Source organism: Erigeron canadensis, chromosome 2 (genome assembly GCF_010389155.1).
Source record: "Erigeron canadensis isolate Cc75 chromosome 2, C_canadensis_v1, whole genome shotgun sequence".
NCBI classification, from domain to species: Eukaryota; Viridiplantae; Streptophyta; class Magnoliopsida; order Asterales; family Asteraceae; genus Erigeron; species Erigeron canadensis.
The window spans coordinates 9693311-9711439 of record NC_057762.1 but is presented as its reverse complement, the minus strand read 5'-3'; the positions used below and the strand labels follow the sequence as shown (position 1 = coordinate 9711439).

Here is an 18129-nt window from a genome sequence, read left to right as displayed (position 1 = left end):
CGCAATGAGATATTGTAGAATCGCTACGAGATTCTGCAGAAAATCTCATAGAGATTATGCAGGATCTCATAGAGATTCTGCAGGATCTTATAAAGATTATGCAGAAGAATCGCATCGCATTGCGATTCTCATAATCTCGTTGCGATTCTTTATATTCTTATTGCGATTTTGTAGAATCTTATTGCGATTTTGATGTTCTCATTGCGATTTTGAAGATCTCATTGCGATTTTGTCAAATTATTGCGATTTTGTTGGCTATTTTGTGAAAATTCAAAAAAACTTGGCTAATTTGATATAATCGCAATGAAATTTGGCTAATAATGTGATTTTCTCTTGTTTTTTTAGCCTAGAGCCATTTCTTATTTGATGTGTCATTTCTTAATTGGTGGGCCATTTCTTAATTGTATACAACATTTGTATTAATTCAACTATATTTTCTAACACGGCGGATATATATATCCTTCTACATTTTTTTATCCTATACATTTTATAGCTTATATTTAGAAAAATATATCCATAGAGTCCAAACACCCAACCTGATTTTAGTGATCCCAATCTTTATCACGACCCGCTTTTATTAATATGATCAAAGGCATGCACGTCGGATCATCGGACGGTGATGTCGAAGCGGTTCAAGAAACGCAACGTGAAGTTAGCATTTCTTTACCATAAAAAAAACCCACAAGACGAAAGCATAGAAAGAAACTAACCGATGAGCCGAAAAAAACCAGAATCAATTGCCTTGGGAAAAAGACGAAGGCATAACTTTATGTCGAGCTTAGGTTAATGTATCTGAAGACCACAATTGCAGTATATTATATATATATACATATATATATACACATTTATATATATAGTTTTTCTAACTTTTTTTTGTAGAGTTCTATCATAAAAAAAATAATGTTTTGGTCAAAAGTTCTAAAAACGTATCACAGTATTTTAAAATTAATTGTTGTATCGTAGTCTCGAGTCGTTGCAGGGGAAGTGGTTCAAAATTCGAAATCCTGTTCAAAAGTTTGACCAAAAATACACCCGGATTATTGGTTCGAACTATCAAAGTGGTTCGTATGACACTAATTTAATTAGTCGTGCTAAGAGCGAGTACGAGTTAACCAATTGGGAGTTTGTATTTTTAAAAGAATGACAGTTCATAGGGGCACTTTCGCAGTGATATGTAGTGGAAAATTGGGATTCGACGAGCATGGTGAGTCGAAGGTCAGCAACGGCAAGAGATCGAACGAGAGAAACTTGAACTCAAAAAACAAAAACGATATGCTAAAGACTTGAAACTCTTAGCAACCGACTTATCTCATCTCCCACCGGTTGAGCAATTTATGACAGAACAAATGAAACGTACCATTCGCGAAAAATATGAATTTACCTAGTTTATTTATTTAGTTTTAATTATGTTTTAGTTTTAGTGTGGTGTGTTTTTTAATTGAATAAAAAGTATTATGTTTTAACTTAAAAGAAAAAAAGGAATGCCTTAAAACTTAAAAGGGCATTCCCCCACTCCAAGGAAATGCGGGAATGCCCCTCATCATTAGTAAATGCCACATAGCATATTGTGAGTGGAGTAGGCGCATTCCCCTAATGTCGAACACCTAGTAATCTTATTAGGTTTTTGGGTTTGTCGGTAATGATATAAGGTTTAGTTTATTTTAAAGATGTGAATAGCGAGATATACGTACATTGATTTAATTGAGTCTATGTTAAAAAATATCCTCATATAATAAATTCACAACTTAAATCTTTTGATAAAAAAAATTCATATTATCTAGAAATCTTAAAAATAAAAATTCACCAAGACCCAATATATATGGAAATAATATTTGTGGGCACTATAGGCAATAGGGGAAGGTTTTAAATGGTTGTGGTCACAAGGTCTTTCATATTTTCGAGTAACAAAGTAAGTTTATCTGCAATTCACATAACGATTACTTTTTTACTTATTAAGCTTAGTCTCGGGAATAGGGGAAGGTTTTAAATGGTTGTGGTAACAATGTAAGTTTATCTCCAACATTCTTATTAAACGTATTAGACTTCATCATTAGACCATTTGTACCTTTTTCACTTATATCTTTTTTTACTAGTGTCTAGGTCCGTTCAATGGACGGGTAGTCTCAAAATATATTAATCAAAATCTAAAATATTAGAATTCAAGTATATTAAATCCTTATGACCAATATCACAATTTAATCAATACGAAAACTAAAGAAGAGGACATATAAAAAGTAACTCCATATAAATATTGATTTCAATTTACTTTTTTTTTTTCAACTTTAGTTAAATAAAAAATTTGCAGTTTGTTATATTTAAACTTACTACAAAAACAAACAACAGTTTTAGACTAAACAATTTAGAGTTAAGCTCAACAACAAAAAAAAAGAAACAAAAAGTGTACAATATATAACTTGAATACCAATTCATCAACAAAGACCATCTCGAACGTTTTAATTTTCTTCGGGTTGTTCCACTCCGAAACAGTCCATACATGCACAACACGGAGTCGTAGATGATGGTTAACATGTGTTGGCTTAAGATCTTCAAGATGAACTAATGTGGTCTTATTTTTTGTTGTTGAAGAAGAAACCATAATGAACCTATAATTGACAACAAACTAAATTAAAAGAGATATAATAATAATAATAATAATAATAATAATAATAATAATAATAATAATAATAATAATAATATTAATATTAATATTAATAACAATAACTACAATACTAATGATAATATTAATAATGATAATAATAATTTAGTTTCATTATATATTGATTTTCATAAAAGTGATAATCTTTAAAAATTAAAAACATGTTACCTGGTATAGGAGGAGGTCGAACCTTTTGGTAGTCAACTTTTTATTTGTTTGGTCGTAGGTTTTTTTTTTGTGAGAATATGCAAGAGTTTTTTCCTAGGTTGTATACATGTATATAGATAATAAAATAACAATAATTATTGGGAGTCTTTTTTTATTAATAATATAAAGGCCAACCTTAATAAATATAACTATTAAATAAATATTAAAAAATTAGAGGATTAATAAGGATAGAGGATTAGGTTCTAAGAGGGGGATTAAGGGTGTCAAGTGTACCCTCAACCTCCTCTTTTAGTTATATTATAGATTACTAAGCTTCATCAATACTATTCTTCAAGCTCGTCCGATAGATGGATAGTCTATATATATATATATATCAAAGATAAATATAAAAATAATAAATAACAAAACATGTAAAAAATAACAAAATATGAATAAAACAAATTTAAAATAATAAACCTTTTTTGTAGTAGAAAAAAAAAAGTCATAATCAAACTATAATTGACAACAAACTAATTTAAAAGAAAATGAAACATAATAACGATGTAACAAATATCAAATAATAAACAAACACGAACAAAATACCAAAACTAAATTTAAAGTGATATAGAAAAAACTGTATGTTTCTTTTGTTGATAAACTTTTTTAACTTGATTTGTTTATTAAAGATAGCAAGGAGAAAAAATAATATGAGTGAGGATAATTAATAAAAATTTAGCTTGTGTTATATAATAATTTATTAGGGGAGCTTTAAGAATATTATATAGCTTTAAAATATAAAAAGATTTGTTTTGATAGAAAAAGATTTATGATAGAGTTTTAAATTATAGTTATCTATTTAATTAGCAAATAAAAATTAAAACAATCTATAAAAAAGGAGAACTCTAGAGTAATTAGGAAAGATGTTTAAACTTAAAAGGAGTTTTAAGATGTGTCAAGTGTACCCCCAACATTTTTTTTTAGTTGTAGTATATATATATATATATTTACAATGTGATATTATTATGAAAGATAATTGTAAATTAAAATATAAACATACTTGTGATCATGTACTTGACATTCAAGTATATGTCTTTGTTCATGATATGAGCCAATAACACGAATATGTTTATTTTTAATTACTTGTACTATGATAAATAGACAACAAATAGTATTGTTTTCATATTCTTTGATAACACTTAAAACCCTTGATTTGAGTGATAATTGTAACTTTAAATATTAATACGCAAAACTAATCTTTATAAAATTGGAGAAAATTTTATACCTTTTTGATTGAGAGATAAAATGATATTTGAATGAAGTTCATATTGATTTGGATTTAACATTTAAGTAACCATCTATTATAAATCGTGTTATGTTTAGTAATCGTCCCATGTTTTGTGAAATCTATTGTGTTTAGGATAAGGACGTTATATATCATCATCTGTTATTGTGTTTGTGACAAGTATCTAGAATTCATATTGTGTTTATACTAAATATTTAATTTATTAATATTTATAATATATAAATATATAATTTAAAATATATTTAAATTGAACGAAATTATCAAAATTGTATTGACATACCAATGTACGACATGTATATGTATCTATTAATAATATTTTATAATGTTTACTTATAAGCTAATATTTATCTTTAGTCATTGACATTGATATTTATATGTGTAATCTATATATATTTATATGATAAAAAGTCAAAATTACATTGAATACATGTATTGTATTTCATCTTTTGGAATAATTTTTTGTAGACAATATTTCATATGTTGAAATTTTTTTAATTAATTAAATGATTAAAATTTTCTCAAGTTGATGGCTAAGATGAATGTAAATTAAGTATTCAGAGCTAAAAAGTGTAAATTATTGATGAAAAACAAAAAAAAAGTAATTTAATAATACTTTTTCTATAAATATTAATATAAATTCTAGAGTAATTAGGAGAAAATATTAGACCTAAAAAAAGATTTTAGGGGTGTCAAATGTATCATCAACTTTCTCTTTTAGTTATATTATAGATTTATAAGCTTCATCAATACCCTAATATATCCAATTAAAGTAAAACATGGATGAAGATAAAGTTAACAATAACTTTCTTAGTAAGTAAGATATATTATAACCTTTTGATTAAAATCCATGGTTAAGATCCAATTATTAATTTTTGATCTTGACTATTAATTTTAATCCAATGTTCAAATTTCTTAATTTTACTAGTAAAGTTGTTTATAACTTTAATGAATATCGATCTATAAAACATATAATATAAATAATAATTGAAATGGACCCCATCTTTTTCTCTTTCATGTAGGTGAAAACATTAACCTATACTCTTTCATTTACTATCTTCACCAACCCTTTTTAATCATTCACATATTCATCGTTAGGGGTGTTCAAAGTTATCCGTATCCGAATCCGTTATCCAAATATCTGAAAATCTGATCCGATTTTATCTTAAGTTCGGATATCAGAAATTTCGGATTTGGATAGTGATTTTTGAAAATTTTGGATATTTCGGATATCCGAAAAAAATCCAAACCTTATTTTTTAAAAAAAGTTTCAATATTTTATTTTTTAATATCCTAAAATATCCGAAATTACCCGAAACTATTCGAAAATATCCTAAACTATCCGAACTTATCTGAAAAACTAGTTATGATCCAACTAATCCTATTTTAATCCTAATCATCAATAAATCAAAAACAAATATATGTTTTTTTTTTAATTTTTTATCTTAAGATTTCAATATTTATTTAACTTTCTTTTTCATTTTTATTATTTTTTCTCTAATATTCTAAAAAAAGATTTATTATTTAATAAAATTTTCAACTTTCGTTGATAAAAATTATGTTTTGTTTTGTAGGATACAAAATGCGGTTCTTTTAAGGAGCTGTTATATGTGTTATTATTTCTTTTACTAAGGTAGTTGTCTATTTACTTATTACATAATTCACCTTTAAATATAAACTCATTCCTATTCCTTAAATACATGAACTTTATATTTTATTTTTGAGAGATTATAAGATTATGAGAAATTAGGTCTCTATAATCACTCTCATACGTTATATAACAATATAATATATCGATGAATGGTTATACCCGAAGATAGTTAATCGTTTGACAAGAGCTTTTGGGGAGCTTTAGTTTTTAATTTTGAACAAAAAGCTCCTATTATATTAAAAGTTTTGTTTAGAAGAAAAAGCTCTAAAAACACTACTTGAAGTAGCGTTTAAGACTTTCAGGAGCTTTAACTTTTCGATGAAGTTCTTAGTTGTTACAAATACACATATACCTTTTGAAGTTGCAGTTATAGTTACCAACCAAATACCTCTAAAAAATAAAAACTCTAGCTAACAGCTTTAAAAGCTACAACTTACAGCTATAACTAAAAGCTACAAATACAAGCTAAGTTACTAGCTATAGTTACTTTTGCCAAACATACTAGCTAAAGTTACTTTTGTAACACCCCGAGCTAGGGCTCGAAATATTACGGAAATCATATAGCACAAGGAGAGATTATCGTAGGCAACTAAATGAAAATAATGAATTCGGTGAATCCACAACAAGTCAAATATTCATACAATGCACAAGGAGCAAATGACCATCAAAGTTTACAAAAGAGAATTCTAGAGATGGCTATCGATCCTAAGCATTAGTCAAAAGTGGGCGAATGAATCCTTGATCCATAAAGTCCATGCCCGAATCTAAAAGCTACACCAGATCATGCATCACATCCTTGAACCATCTGATTACCTGAAAAGTGTTCTACAAGTCAACACGAGGTTGGTGAGTTCGTAGTGGTGGTCCTAGAGGGGCCACCGACAATAACCACATATCATAAAAGCAAGAGCAGTCATCGCATACGAGTAGACTTACACGTCATCCAATCAATGCATCACAATATAATGAGCGTATAAAAATAACCAATGCAATGTCAATGCCAATGTCAATGTCAATGTCATGATGCAAATGATATGTACGCCAAACCGAAATGCGAGTGATAAGTGTGGCCATCATGCCATCTATGCAACGATACTCACAGGTCATCACCATGACCAATGTGGCATCTCAAAAACATCGGCGAATATACGTCTATAAACCCGGATGACCAACACCAGTGTATACGTCTATACCTGGATAAACACATTTGTCTCAACAGACAACCAAATCATCTCAAAGCAACCAACACAATACAAGCCCAACAATCCATCAATCCAACATCCAATAACCAACAATATGATCAAACTATACATACATACATGTAACACCCCGAGCTAGGGCTCGAGATATTACGGAAATCACATAGCACAAGGAGGGATTATCGTAGGCAACTAAATGAAAAATAATGAATTTGGTGAATCCATAACAAGTCAAATATTCAAATAATGCACAAGGAGCAAATGACCATCAAAGTTTACAAAAGGGAATTCTAGAGATGGCTATCGATCCTAAACATTAATCAAAAGTGGGCGAATGAATCCTTGATCCATGAAGTCCATGCCCGAGTCCAAAAGCTATACAAGATCATACATCACGTCCTTGGTTCACCAGATTACCTGAAAATGTACTAACAAGTCAACACAAGGTTGGTGAGTTCGTAGTGGTGGTCCAAGAGGAACCACCGACAATAACCACATATCATAAAACAAGAACGATTCATCGCATACAAGTAATCTTACACGCCATCCAACAAATGCATCACAACATACTATGCGTAAAAGAAAGACAAATGCAATGCTAATGCCATGACGCGAATGATAAGCATGCCAAACCAAAATACGTATGATATGTAGGGCCATCATGCCATCAATGCAACGATACTCACATGTCATCACCATGACCAATGTGGCATCTCAAAAACATCGGTGTATATACGTCTATATACCCGGGGTTATGAACGTCTCATCATCAACCAAATCATTTCAAGGGCGAGACCATCACCAATGCGATTCCAACAACCATCAATTCCAATTAACCAAACTATACGCACATTCACTTAAGAGGGCTTGTTTTCAAGGAGTCCTTGATGTTTGTATACAGGGTGTACCAGCGGCTAACCCTCCGCATCTCAAACCCCTTGAAAACGAAGTCGACTTCCATGAATGTACATCTATCTTAATATAACATTCTCAATACCAACACACACATAACAATTCAATTCATCCATCAATCGACATTAAATCAACAAACAACTAAACTTAGCAAGTAAACACGCAATATACACTTTTCAGCCCGAATCTCAATAGAGTAGGGGGATACGAACTCACCTTGATTGGAAAAAGGAGTTAAGATCACACTAAGATGAGATTATAAGTGATTAATGTGCTCCACGCCCCTACAACCTAATAATGTATACGAAACGTGCATCATTCATCAAGACGACTTTCTAACTAGGTTTTAGTTTTGGTTTATGGCTTTGAAGGACTCCCTAGAGTCAGCATGGTCATTAAATAGGTCACAAAATAGTTTGAAATCCATATGAAGTCGTCCCAAGGTCACCTCGTTCTCAACCATAAGTTATACTCTTATATAGTTTATGTTAATGTCTAGTTTTAGGTTCAAAGCGACTCGTGACTTTGAACAGCTCGTCTGCAGCGTACAGAGCACCAATAAGGTCTTAAAAGGACATTCTGGAAAGGTCGGGATGATCCTAGGACATTAGAAAAGAAGCTAGGAAAGTATTTTGGCTGGAGGGGTCCCAATGCGTCTCATCAAGAAAACTGCGTCGCAGTTTCAGATTCCGTGGTTTTAACTGCTTCGCAGTGCGTTTCTGATGCGTCGCGGCCCATCCAGTTCAGCCCACTGCGTCGCAGCCTGGCCACTGCGTCGCACTCCAGCCCAGATCAGTTCAGCAACAGATTTTTGAGCTCATACACCCAAAACACAACCAAAACCCATACTATGACCTTCCATTCGACTAGAAAGGCTTGAAACTTGTTTTGAAGCATACTTAAACATTATTACACCTACTTACACTTAACCCATACCAAAATTTCGACCCACAACATCAAAATCATTCCCAAATCATTTCAACCCAAACCAAAACCCTAGTATAACCCTAAATCGTTTTAATGCATTTTCGGACTCAAATTCGACCAAGGCTCATGGGTTTAGCTTAAAAATACATTTATACACCTACAATGATGAATTTAAGATGAATTTGACTTACCAAATAACCTTCCAAAAGTCAAATCCGAGTTTGACCCACAAGAGTGAGTTTCCTTGCACTATAAACTCCAAATTCGAGATATGAAGTGATTTCACAAGGGAGGTGATGTTTCTATGATTAATCTAACCCACTAACCTTATTTGATGCAAGAATTTCATGAGAAGGAGGGAGATAAGTGTTTGTGTGTGTTTTTCTTGCAAGAGAGTTAGAGAGTGAGTGGATAGAATGAATGGGGGGGGGGGTTGGGTAATCTTGTGGGTCATGGTTTAAGTCCATGGGTTGACTCAATTGAATCACTAACTAAATGTTTATCGACTTGTATCATCTAGTTTCACATTAACGAACACGTGGTCACACGACCCGATAAGCATAACTAGTCTTAAATTTCACAACTTCACTTAATCTCGTCATTTCATTAATATCGCTAATCACATTACATAAATAGTCAAACGGGCCAAAAGTCACGGATGTTACAATACACTTGAGAGGGCTTGCTTTCAAAAAGTCCTCGATGTTTGTATACAGGGTGTACCAGCGGCTAACCCTCCACATCTCAAACCTTTTGAAAGCGAAGTCGACTTCCATGTATGTACATTTAACCTAAATATAACCTTTCTCAATACCAACATACACAAAACAATTCAATTCATCCATCAATCATCATTCAATCAACAAACAACTAATTCAAACAAATAAACACACAATGTACACTTTTCAGCCCGAATCTCAATAGAGTAGGGAGATACGAACTCACCTTGATTGGCTAAGAGAGGTTAATACGAATTAAAACCAACTAAAGTTGTCTTGCGTTCACTTCACGTCCACCACCTATCATTAGTATCATATTTGATTATCAACACGATTCATTCACGTCTTAACACATAACGAAAACAATCCTAGCTAGGTTATCAAGAAGGATTACAATTCTAAGCGACTCCCGGAACTTGATAAAGTTGTTAGAAAGTCTAGGTGAGGTCTAAACCAAGTTTAAGTCAGCCACCACGTACCAAAGCGTTAGTAACTTCTCCCGTGTAAGGACTTAGACACAAAAGACTCGACCTTTTTTGAAAAGGGGGAGGTTTCATCCCAAATGAGGGTTATTACAAGAAACTAGACTCTTTCACGAATCCAACGATAGGTCACACGTCTCGATTGGACTTACGGTTTGAGAGATACGACTATTTTAAGAAACAAGTGAGTTTGCGATGTTCAGGGGTCAGGTGCGACGCACCAGAAGGGTGGTGCGATGCATTTTTTGTTCAGAAAACTCACTCAGACCCTGGTGCGACGCACCAAAGAGGTGGTGCGATGCACCTATGCCCAGTTTAGTTCCAGATCATCCAAACACGAACCAAACTCGACCCAAACTCAATTTTTGACCTAGAAATCGATTTAGGAGGCTTCGAGACTCATTTTGAAGCATAATTAAACATACCTTAACATAAATAAACATAACCCACCTTACAAATCCATTCCATAACTCAAATCAAACTCAAATTCTTGAATTAACTTCCTAAAACCCTAAATGACACTTGCAAGCTTTTCGACTCGATTCAAGACCCGAATCCATTCGACATCAACTAGAAAGAAGTAAACCAAGATAAAATAAAGGTTATGAAACAAGTTTAGCTTACCAAATCTTCACCTAGCACTCAAACCCGAATCTTGACCCGTATGGGATGTTTTCTTGCACCTTGGAGCCCAAATCTTTGATATGGTGTTATTATAATGATAAGGTTTATTATTCTTGCAATTTCCAAGCTTGGATTACCATAAACTAAGAATTAATCTAGAGAGAGAGGAAAAAGAGTGTGTGGGTGTTCTTGTGGTTAAAGTAGAGAGAGAGAGATAAGAAAAATGAGGGAAAGGGAAAGAGATAAGGTGGGTGGGGGAAAATGGGTTGACTTGCTTAAGTCTTGGGTCTTAGTTTTTACCCATGGATTGACCCATCAACATAAAACTAGTTAATTCATAACCCGCAACATATCATCTAGCACACCGTCAATCGACCCAACGAGTATAAAGTTAGTCATTTAATCACAAGATAGACCTAAAGATATCATTAATTTCAATAATCCATTAAGTTACACTTAAAGTCAACGGGTCAAAATTCACGGATGTTACAACTTTTGCCAAACATAGAAAGATTTATGAGATTTTATCCAAAATACAAAACTACCTTTATGTGACTATGGTTCTTGCGATTCTCGATAAACTTTTAGTTTTCGCATTAACCTAAGCTTGTTTAGGATCCTAAGCTTAATCGAGTAATTATTTAAGGTTCGGGCTCGATTAGTCACGACTCAACAGTTAAGCTCGAACTCGTGAAACGAGTTTTTGACTAATCGAATTTGAATAGTTGTCGAGCATAATTGATTCGTTTATAGCCCTTTATATCTTTATATATATATATTTGTATATTAAAAGACAACTGACCTAATAGCTTATTAACCAATCATAGCTCTCGATTTTATCAAATTGAAAATTGATGATGTCATTATTAATTTAATTATAATTTAAAAATTTTAATAATCATTATCAAAATATATCAATATATTATTTTTATATTAATGTTTGTAGAAAAAATCTCACTAGTTTACACTTTTTTGTTTTTCATCGATAATTTACACTTTTTACCCTCACTAAATACTTAATTTATATTTATTTTAATCTATACTTTTTTGTTTTCAATCACAAATTTATACTTTTTAATCATTAATTCCAATATAATTGGTAATGAATAATAACTGAATTATATCTAATAAAATTATAGCTAATATATAATCAATAGGATAATAACTATTATATATTTTAATTATACGTTCTATCATATAAATATAAAATTAATTACTAAAAAATAACTAAAATCTAATCTAAATATATTAAGATTTTTAAAAGTAATTGTACTATTATCCTTTTTTGAAGTATTGGTAGATGAACAGGTAATCCACTTTCATTAATATATTATTCATAACATGTATTTATCTTAAAAATTGACTTTAAATTTATTTATTAACAGGGTAAAACTATATACCCTTACTTTACTATTCATTAATTCCAAACTTTGGACATCTACTTGAAGAAGAAGCATTTTGATTAATCTCAAACTTTCAAGTAAAATCCACCCACTCAATGTTTCTGCTAGTTAAACATGCATGTAAGCTCAACTTTTTGTACGAAACATCTATTTTTATTTGTAATTACTTTCTTAATATATTTCATGATTATTTTTTGGCCAATTTTCTTTTGGATTAATAGGACATTTTAGCTTGCATATAATTAAACATTGATAAAAATCTAATCTTTATAATAATGTAAACCCGTGTATTTGACACGGGCCTAAAATCTACTAACTTAACAAAATGTTACCAACATTTTCGATATTTGAATGACAAGATATTTAAAAGATTCGAGTTATATAAGTGTTTATTAATCGAAACAAAATTCACGACACTATTATTTGAGAGTGGGTTCAAAGTCATGATACATGTAGTTGAGAGTGGGTTCAAAGCATGACACAATGATACAAGTCGTTGCACCTTGTTCATTCGTTGAAGTTTCCAGGAACTTGTTTAAGTCTTCCTATGAGGATTGAGGAAGAAGTTAGGAAATTAAGCAAAACGTAACTCTCATGGCCTCCTTGGTCTATATAATAAAAATGAACTGCTACTCCTTGGTCTATAATTTAACCGGTTTAAATTCAAGTTTTAATTCCCAAAAGAAAGGAAAGACATGTCTGTTGGAGGTAGTCATTCAGAGTTATTATCATTAAACACTTTGAAAACAAGATACCCTTGTTTTCATGACCCTTTAACTCTACCTGCTGCTGCTTTTGATCCAACACTTGATGATGATGATAATAGATACTTGCCGTCTCTTTGGGTTTTTGGACCCCGTCAAGTGGATGGACCAGAATCCCCTCTACCCTCTAGTAAGTCCATGTTTGACTTTAGAATTTTTCCATCCATATATCTATGATCTGTATTTTCATTTTTTTAATGGATTGCTTTTATTTTCATTAATTTTATGTATTTTTTCGTAACAAATGAATAGATTCATAGAGCATCCTGATGTTTTTAAACTTATCCTCCGAGGAAAATAAATAGGCATCCATTTCTTTTTGTATATAAAAATAATTCGAGGTTGATCTTATATAAAAGAGGAAAAAGAAAACACTGAATCTAGTAATTTAATTCTTTTTTATTCAAACATTAGATACAATTCCCTAATTTTTGATTGCTTATTTTAGGGGAAAAAGTTAATTATCAAATGATACAAGAAATCTGGAGAAATTTTATGCTTAAATAAATTAGAGAAAATAATTTTTTCCTAAAGATTCTCCAGAAATCACCAAAACATGACATGTGATTTCATTAACTTTGTTTCCTAATCTCATCCCTTAATTTTGCCACGTGGCATGATCTTGTAATTAGAATGATTAGTTTAAGGATAATTCCGAGTTTTTTCAATGTTTTGTTTTCAACTTTTTGTTTTAATTTTTTTTAAAATTGGTGTGTTAGTGTAATGTTAGGTGTAATTCCATTTCCTACATCGATAAAGGTAAGAAGCAAATGTTAATATATAAACAAATGAGCTCTTCTTTATCTCTCATTGATGTAATATCAATAGATAACCTAGTTCTAAACCTTGTTTTAATAATATATAGGTTTCTCCAATATGATGTTCGATCAAAGTATCATAGACCCGCACCTGATAAGAGAAAAGATTACATCTGCACTCAAGGTCTTAAGATTCCGTGAGCGACACGTGCTAGTTCAGTTTTGGTCACCTGTTTCTGTCCGGAACCGGTGGTTGCTAACGACTTGGGACCAACCTTTCGGTGTTGGTATGGCTGATGAAGGGCTTTATTTGCACAGGCGCAAGTCTGAACTGCGTGCAATCATTGTGGATGGGGAGTTCAAAGAAGAATTAGGTCCACCAGGTCGTGTTTATAGCCAAAAATTGCCAGAATGGAGTTTGGATATAAATGATGGGAATAGTTGCTACGATATCTATGGATATATTGATTTACCAGTATTTCAATCTAGCGGTGATTCATGCGTAGGGGTTCTTGAAATCATAACATCATCAAGTTATGTTGATTATGCTTTTGAGGTTCAAGAAATCTCAAGAGCCCTAAAGGTTGATGCACTAGCAATAATACATATATATATATATATATAGGGTAAAGTTATTTTGAGAACTTTTTTTTGTAAAAACCTTTGAGAACTTTTCAAATCAAGCCCAACCAGTGATTGTTCTTTACATGAAAATTGTTTTTTATTGTTTTCTGAAAAACTTATGTGTAATTTTGAAGTTTATAATTGTGTGGAGGCATGGATTATCATCCGTTATACAATTATGTGGAGATTTGGAATCTTGATCACATGTGCACGATCAAGATTCCAAATCTCCACATAATTGTATAACGGATGATAATCCATGCCTCCACACAATTATAAACTTCAAAATTACACATAAGTTTTTCAGAAAACAATAAAAAACAATTTTCATGTAAAGAATAATTATCGGTTGGGCTTGATTTGAAAGTTCTCAAAGGTTCTTGCAAAAAAAAGAGTTCTCAAAATAACTTTTCAATATATATATATGTATATCTTGTGTTTGCAATATTAGTGTTTAGAATCTACAAGTGAACCTTTTAATGTGATACATACTATTGGTTGATTTACTAATTAGTTTTTTCCAACTTGGCAGAAACAGAATCTGAAGTCTCCAATTGCGTTTGAGGATCCAAGCTTTTATGTGAGTTGTGTTACAAGTAACTGAATCTCAATCTCCAGTGTTTTATGTATTCCAGGTGGCTATTTCTACTCGTTAATTATGAAAAGGTTTCATGTATTCTCAAAAACGGGTCAAATAGATATCCAAGTTAAAGGGGAACGGGTCAAATGCTGAAGCGTGTTTCTAAGGTATAGAACCTCCAAAATTGTATTAATTCGGAAATTAGATTATACCTGAAAGGCTGAAACCACTAAAAAAGATGACTCATGAAACCAATAAGAGCCCATTGATTAGAAAAAATAATTATGGATGATCTAGGATCTAGTTTGATTCTAATCACATGTGATTAGAAAACTCTGGACCATCAAATTTGTAGTTTTTTGTACATATTTCTGTACTTGTGATTTAAACTCAAATCTGAGTTAGGTCCAACTTTTGTAGTCACTCTTAAATACATTAATTACTTATATATTTCTTCTGAAAAATTGACCAAAAAGTGTAGAGGTTTTTTCTTTTGAACATCATGCTTTATATCATAACTACTGTCAAGATGCCCATGATCCATGGTCTGCGTGGTGACGCTTCTAGGTTTTGCCTACGAGGCCGGAGTTTTAAGCCGCAGCTTGGCTATTGTCAGGTTTTCTGGATATCGTGCAACTGGCATGAACTCTTTATGGTTGGGTTGAGCCAGCTATGTAGTGACCTTTTGTCATTGGGTCACCCCGGATGGAGTTCTGGACTTTAGCATTTGCTGGCCATTTAAAAAAGAAAAAGGGAAAAACTATCAAGATTCGTTTGAAGTTAATTAGAAGGAACAAAAGGGAATTGACCATCCAATCCGATCACCTAACTCTACATATTCTACTTATAATCTTTATCCAATTGTAAGACATTTAAACGATAATGTCAAAGAGGGCCTCGGGTTTGGTTGCTTTTAATTGGAAGTAAATCAAGTTTCTGCTACTCTGCATTTACCAGATTGTGGCTTAAATGATCACATTAAAAAAGTAGGTCCATTTATTTTGGATTTAAGATGAGTTGGTCCATCGATGTACTGATGAAGATTGAAGGTCACATTTCCACTAAAATGTCTACAGGTGAACCTGGCATTGCCCGTTCGCCATGTTTCAAAGGATGACCCGATTTGACTTTCTACCAAGTTTTCCAAAACCATACACCGTGCATATTGCCACCTCTTGTTTGTATGAGTGTGCTTTTGTGAGTGGGTTGTTAAATAGATCTTGAGGTATATACTTACGGTCGGTCTATCTTTATATGTTCAGGTTGCAGATGAAAGAAGACAACGTGAACTTGATAGAATCTTTGGTGCTTTGAAGACTGTTTGTGACTCTGAATGTTTACCTTTAGCACAAACTTGGGCTCTATCTGGATATAGTAGTTCTGTGGCTAGATCTGGAATTCTGGAGCAGAGCTGCAGTAGCTTTAATAAATGTTGTATAGGGAAAGTCTGCATGTCATCAGCTGAACTGCCGTTCTATGTTCGCGACTTGAGCAAGTGGGGATTCCGTGAAGCTTGCAGGGAGAGACACCTGCAAAAATCTCAAGGAGTTGCAGGGAGATCATTATCGTCTTGTGGTACATGTTTTTGTAGAAATGTAACAGAACTCGATGAAGAGGACTACCCTTTAGTTCCCTCTGCCCGTATAAGTGGGTTGGCCAGCTGTATAGCTATCTATCTAAAGAGTCTTGAACTGAATGCTGAATATGTCATAGAGTTCTATTTACCAACTATCAGTGCAAACGCATCAGGTATAAAAAGATTGATGAAATTAGTAAAGCAACAGTTTAAAAGTCCTTTTTGGATGGAAGTAAATGTCAAGTTTCCTCTCCAAGTCATCGGAGGAGTTCCTTTAGATTGGAACCACGAGTCTCCACCTTCTCGTATAACCTTATTGACTGGAAAAGGGAAGGTACAACCAGATACGGAAGTTATGGCGAAGGATGACAACGTGGAAAATAAGCCATCTAACTCTGGTGCGAGTGCTGTTCCTAGTAGGGAGAAAGGGATCGACAACTTTGACAATAATGCTGGGAACACACAAAGAATACAAAGTCATCTTTCCAAGGGATCAACGAGAAAAAGGAAGAGATCTGAGAGTTTGTTTACTTCTAAGGAAATCAAGAAACACTTTGGGAAGACGATGGATCAAGCCGCAGCCGACCTTAAAGGTGATTTTGTAGTTTGTAGGTGGTGTTCATATTTATGTATTTTGTTTTTCATTCTCATATTTACTTCGTATGTTGTATCTATGTAGTAAGCAGGTCTACATTAAAGCGCATTTGCAGGAATCTTGGTATAGCAAGGTGGCCATATAGGAACGGGCTTGACATGAGTGACCCCCTTACGAAGATTGATGAAACAGATGTAGCTGTCCATAAGTCTGAAGGAGCAATTACCCCAGTTTTTGAGGCTTCCAATGAACCATTAGGTAATGATCAGGCTACACTTACCAAAAATGGTATACAAACAACTATGCCTAATGAGGCCGAACCTACAAACATGATAATAAAAGTAACATATGATAAGAATACTATAAAGTTTCCATTCAACACATTAGATGGATTGCTCAAGTTAAACGAGATGGTTGCAACAAGGTTCCAGCTGAAGCTTGGAAGCTTTAGACTCAAATATGTGTATAGAAATGGTGAGAACATTATGATCACTTATGTTGAAGACTTAGCGGCAATATTGGATCCTTCTATTTATGTAGACTCTAAGCCGGTGGTTAAACTATATGTTCACATGGTTCCTGATCAATGCCCTGATTCTTAGGCTTCTTTTGAATGTCTAGGTGTATTGTGTCAATGTGACACAAGGCAAATGTGGGAGAAAAGGCTGTCTACATACACTATCTATAACTTTTTTTAGATTTTCCAAACCCTAGTGCTGTCAATAAAGATTTTTAAAGTTCAGATTCAGGGATCAGGGTGTGAAGGAGTGAAAGTTCAACAAAAAGAACAGATCTAGTAATGACACTTTTCGACCTACCCATTCTATGTACCGAAATACTCAAGACTCTTTTGTCCATGTTTGGAGTTGAAGATGTGCAATAGTTTTGTGTATTAATTAATGCAGTAATATCAAAAGAGAAGTGACAGATCAAATAGTGCATCTATCATCTCTGGAATTATGTTGATCTCTATTATATTTGAGACCGTACTGGTTGTTTTGTGACTTGTAAAATCAAATTTGTGTTCTGCAAGTTTTGTGACGCATCTGATGTGTTACAGATTCATTAAAAGTATACAAGGAGAAAAAGAAGAAAAATACACAGCATCCTAAAGTCTTTCCGTAAAGTATTACTGTATAAGTTATTGCTACATCAAACAACATATATTTCCTTTCATGTCATGCAGTGACAATCTATATATCCATTATCAAA

The 18129-nt window shown here is 32.5% G+C and overlaps 1 protein-coding gene across 1 annotated transcript; it reads left to right on the top strand.

Annotated features, from left to right (window-relative positions):
- The first annotated feature begins 12715 nt into the window (after positions 1-12715).
- Positions 12716-17889, top strand: LOC122587675 (protein NLP6-like). Its single transcript, XM_043759843.1, has 5 exons — positions 12716-12914; positions 13650-14125; positions 14699-14746; positions 16009-16915; positions 17002-17889. Exons 1-5 carry the CDS (start codon positions 12716-12718, stop codon positions 17517-17519), a joined length of 2148 nt encoding a protein of 715 aa, XP_043615778.1. The 3' UTR covers positions 17520-17889.
- Positions 17890-18129: the final 240 nt, after the last annotated feature.